The sequence below is a fragment of the Paroedura picta genome, chromosome 7 (assembly GCF_049243985.1).
Source record: "Paroedura picta isolate Pp20150507F chromosome 7, Ppicta_v3.0, whole genome shotgun sequence".
Lineage (NCBI taxonomy): Eukaryota > Metazoa > Chordata > Lepidosauria > Squamata > Gekkonidae > Paroedura > Paroedura picta.
In genome coordinates, this window is record NC_135375.1 from 113054036 (window position 1) to 113058140 (window position 4105).

A 4105-nucleotide genomic window follows, 5' to 3' on the forward strand; every position below is an offset into this window, starting at 1 on the left:
ATCATGCCAGATCGCTCATCCCATCAGGCCAGAAAAAGGCTTCAGAGAAGGATGGTGCAGGGTCTGATCCGGGAGGATCCCTCAGAAGGCCCCCTGCACACCCTCCTGGACGTAAGTAGCTGGAGAAGGTGGGAGGCAGATGGGCAGAGGGGATCCAAAGGGAGCCCAGCAGGGAGACACGGTCACCTCTGGCTCAGCACAATCCACCCCACCCTCCTGCCGGAGGGGGGGCCCTCCCAACTGGCTGCTCTAGAAACCCATTCCGGAATTTGGCTTTCTGTGGCGGCAGCAGAGTGGCTTGCCTCTCTCCTGGGGGAAGAACTCCCAAGGAGCTGCCGTCCGTGAGCCGTGGGAGCACCCCAATGGAGGGGTCACTGGGCACCCGTCCTGTCCCCTCCGGGACTCTGAGGGCCGCTTGAGATGGTGGCTCTGCTTTCCAGGGAGTCTAATTCTGCGAGATGTGGGGGGCAGAGAGGGAAGTCAGTGAGCTTGAGAAACACCAGCTGCCCGCAAGCCTTCAGGGAGGGCGGTATAGAAATGTGAATAAATAAATAGATAAAAATGAAAGCGAACCCCTGTGCTGCTCACACAACCTTCCCTGGGAGAGGATTGCTGATAACAGGAGAACCGAGGCCAGCCAGGCTGGGAGACGACGGCCCCCTCGGGGCAGGTTGGGGGCAGGCAGCTATCCCACAGGAACAGAGCCCTTTTCAAAGCATGGGGCCCACCTCCTCTGGGGATCTTTCTGAAGAGCAGCCCCGTCCTTGGTGGGCAGAGCTGCAGGGGGAGGGGGCATTGAGGACCATGCCCTGGCCGGAGGGCGTAGGCTGAGGGGCTGCTTCCATCCTTCCTTCCTTCCTTCCACAGCAACTCTTATACTAGCACTGGGTCAGGTGGCCTGCCCCAGAGCCCGGGCAGCTGATCTGCTTAGGGATGTCCTTCTGGATGCCTACAGGATGCCTGGCTTGAACGTAAGTCCTCCACCCCCAGCGGGATATGGCCGGTGGAGCCCAGCAAGAGAGGAGGGGCCACTCCATCTCTGGGAGGGGGAAGATGAGGCCTGGTCCTTTGGTGTCCAAAGCGCCCTCCCTCCCTCCCTCCCTCCCTCCAAGACTCTTCCCTGAAATGCCAGAGTGTCCACCCCTGGGACATTCTTCCTTCTCTTCTAAGGTCCCCCCCAGGGTCAGTGAGGAGGGTCAGGAGGGGGAAGACCCCAGTGGTTCAGGGCTCCTGGGCTGTCTCTGGATGGACAAGACAGGCCTCTTCTTCTGCTTCCAATCTAGATCATCAGCCATGATACATTCGGGCACCTGGTGGCAAAGCTGTCCGTCTCCCTGGCCGACCCGGAAGCGGAGGTCCGGGAGAAGGTCAGGGAGGTCATGGGACAGCTGATGCAAGTGGAGCAGAAGGGGCAGGGTGAGTTCGCGTCCCTTTTCTGGGGTGGAGCACCCCCTCCCTTAAGAGCCACGGAGTTCCTTTGCCTTCCCCACCATGGCCTCCAGACCTCTGGTCCCCACGACCCCAGCCCTCCACCGGTGCCAGAGGGGGAGACCAGCGAGGCCCAGGCGGAGGGGGAGGAACCACCCCCAGGCCAGGAGGAAGCACAGCTGTTCTGAGCAGGGCCAGTCTGCTTGAGCTCCCCCCGGTGTCTTCCTTTCAGGCCGGAGCAAGTTCACTTGGGAGGAGGACCCAGAGCGGCCCTGGAGGGAGAGCTACGCCCACCTCATAGGGGCAGCTGAGGTACGGAGGCCCGTCTGTGGTGCTGGCCAGGCAGTCTTGGAAAGGCCTCGCCTCTTGGGCCTGGGTCAAGGGGCCTTGGTTTATTCCCAGGGAAGGACACAGCAGAGCTCCCTTGGGGGATTCTTCCATCAGCGGTGTGCAGGGAGACTGGGAGTCCCCCCTTCCCTTCGCCATGCCACAGCTCTGGAGCATGCTCTGAATCCCATTTCCTCACAGGGGAGCTGTTTGAAGCCTCCCTTTAAAAAGGGGTGAGGGACGGAGGGCGGGAAGGAGCCCAAACCTCTGGAGACGAGGGACCAGGCCGGTTGGGAGAGGACTGACAGGGTCTCTTCCTGGTTTCAGGTGTTCGGAGGTCACCTAAGGGAGAGGCAGAGGCTCTCTCACCAGGAGGCCGCTCTGGAGGATGCCCTGAGCCTGGACGGGCGGTGGGTGAGGGAGGGAGGCCTCTTGGTCCTCCTCTCCCTCCTGGGCCAGGCCAGGGCCCTGCTGGAGGAGGAGGAGGTGCGTAGATGGGGAGATCAAGCATAGAGGGGGGGCCAAACATCCTGACCCCTTTGCTGAGGCTGAAAAGAGGGCAGGAATCATTGGGAGCGTTTCTCCATCTCCCCAGATCGAAGACCTTCGGAGCAACCTCTCTGCCCTGCTCTATAATCTCTGGCGGGCCCTCGTTTGTCACTGTTCTTGAAAGGCCTCTGCCTCCGGGCCACGAGGGCTCCTCTGAGGAAGGCCCTTGCTGGCTTTCCCCTACTCAGAAGTAAGTCTGCCGTCTCTTGCCTATTTGATGGACCACTGCAAGTGAGCTGACCCTGGGCCTGCCTGCTTTTCTTTTCTCCCCTACAGATGAGTAAAAGGACCCTGCAGGATTGCCCTTCCTCCTCCTCCTCCTCCTTCCACCACCCTTTCCCACGCTGGGACTGCAGAGCGCACTGGTTACATGCCAGGTCAGCGTCATGTGCCCCCCACCAGACCACCAGAGACTTTTGAGATAATCCCATACCTCCACATTATAGCCAAGCGTTAGACCTCCCTCCTGTGGGAGCAACCACAAGGACCTTCAAGGAGTTGTCTGGATTCCAAAATACGACTGCCAGTCTGCCAGCCATGACACCCCTTGGACTGTTGGGTAAATCAAGATTCCTGATCCTTGGGGACCATTCCAGTTCATCTCAGCCACTCAAGAAGGCTTGCAGGTAATGAAGACTTGCTTTCCTCCTGACCCTGTTCTTTGGCATGCCGACCCCATGCTCTCCTTCGTGAAAGAGGCCAATGCACCCAGCTGCACCACTGGAGCCATGCTGTCGCAGGAGGTGTGGGCCACAGATCTCCTACACTCTGTGCACATTCCTGTCGATTGTCGCTGTTTCTCGTGATCCCTTTGCCTCCGGGCAAAAAGGGCTCCTTCTGAGGAAGTCCCTTCTGACAAACTGCAGGTTGACCTGCCCCTTTGGGACCCCAACCTAGAAGCGAGTCAGTGATCTGTTCCATAATTTCTTTATCGGTGCAAGTGAGCTGACGCAGGGGCCTGCCTGCTTTTCTTCTCTCCCCTACAGAGGAAAGAAGACCTTGTAGGAGTGCCCTTCCTCCCTCTCCTCCTCCTCCTCCTCCTGCCTTTCTCATGCTGGGACTCTGGAGCACAACCAAGCCTCCCAAGCCAAGTTCAGCCATTTCGTTGGCAGCTGTTGCAGCGGTCCCCAGTGGCTCGCCCTCCTCTTGGGACGTGTCTGGTCACTCCTCCTGAGAAGCCAGAAGCCTCGCCTGTGTTCCTGGCCCAGGGCACATTGGACACGAGGGTGAGATCAGACCAGGGTCATATTCCTCGGGAGCCAGCTGAAGGATCAAGCACCCAAGCAGCCAACACCACAGCTGGAGGGGGAGTCCCCCTGATGAATAGTCATGGAGAGTTTCTGTGCCACTTCCAAGCTGCTTCCTCCGTCCAAGGGAAGATAGGAGGGGCTCTTGGTCCTATCCGGCTCCTGCAGCAGCAGCTAACCTCAGAAGCCTCCTGTAGAGTCGAGTTCCGGTTAGTGGTCCAAGACCTAGCCTGGTGCAAGGATGCTCTGCGGGACCAGTCCCTCGAAAGCCTCTCAGACCAGTTTCCTGATGAAGCTGGCATGGTGGAGCACCCTGCTTCCCTGGATTCCTGATCGACCTTGGCTTGAGACCTGAGGGCTGCTTAGAAGACAGGAAGGGTGCTTGGTTAGGTGAACTGGGCCACACTGGGGTACATGCTCAGTTCCCAGTCTCCCTCCCCTACCCAGGACTGGTTTACGCCACAGAGGAATTATGGAGCCCAGGCAGCTTCAGGGAAGCAGGAAGGCCCATGCGTCTCGAAGGAAGAGAACGGTGGCGCAGCAGGTCCAACTCA

The 4105-nt window shown here is 59.4% G+C and overlaps 1 protein-coding gene across 1 annotated transcript; it reads left to right on the plus strand.

The window, feature by feature from the left end:
* The first annotated feature begins 1125 nt into the window (after positions 1-1125).
* On the plus strand, positions 1126-3614 carry LOC143841696 (uncharacterized). The gene is made up of 6 exons (XM_077346377.1): positions 1126-1182; positions 1284-1416; positions 1661-1740; positions 2083-2241; positions 2351-2494; positions 2581-3614. The coding sequence occupies exons 1-5, from the start codon at positions 1126-1128 to the stop codon at positions 2423-2425; spliced, it is 504 nt and encodes a 167-aa protein (XP_077202492.1). The 3' UTR covers positions 2426-2494; positions 2581-3614.
* Positions 3615-4105: the final 491 nt, after the last annotated feature.

Excerpts from the sequence above, each read along its gene's own strand:
- LOC143841696 (XM_077346377.1), top strand. The coding sequence starts at position 1,126 with ATGCCAGAGTGTCCACCCCTGGGACATTCTTCCTTCTCTTCTAAGGTC. Across the intron at positions 1,183-1,283 it reads CTTCTAAGGTCCCCCCCAGG|ATCATCAGCCATGATACATT; the intron begins GTCAGTGAGGAG and ends CTTCCAATCTAG. Across the intron at positions 1,741-2,082 it reads ACCTCATAGGGGCAGCTGAG|GTGTTCGGAGGTCACCTAAG; the intron begins GTACGGAGGCCC and ends TCCTGGTTTCAG.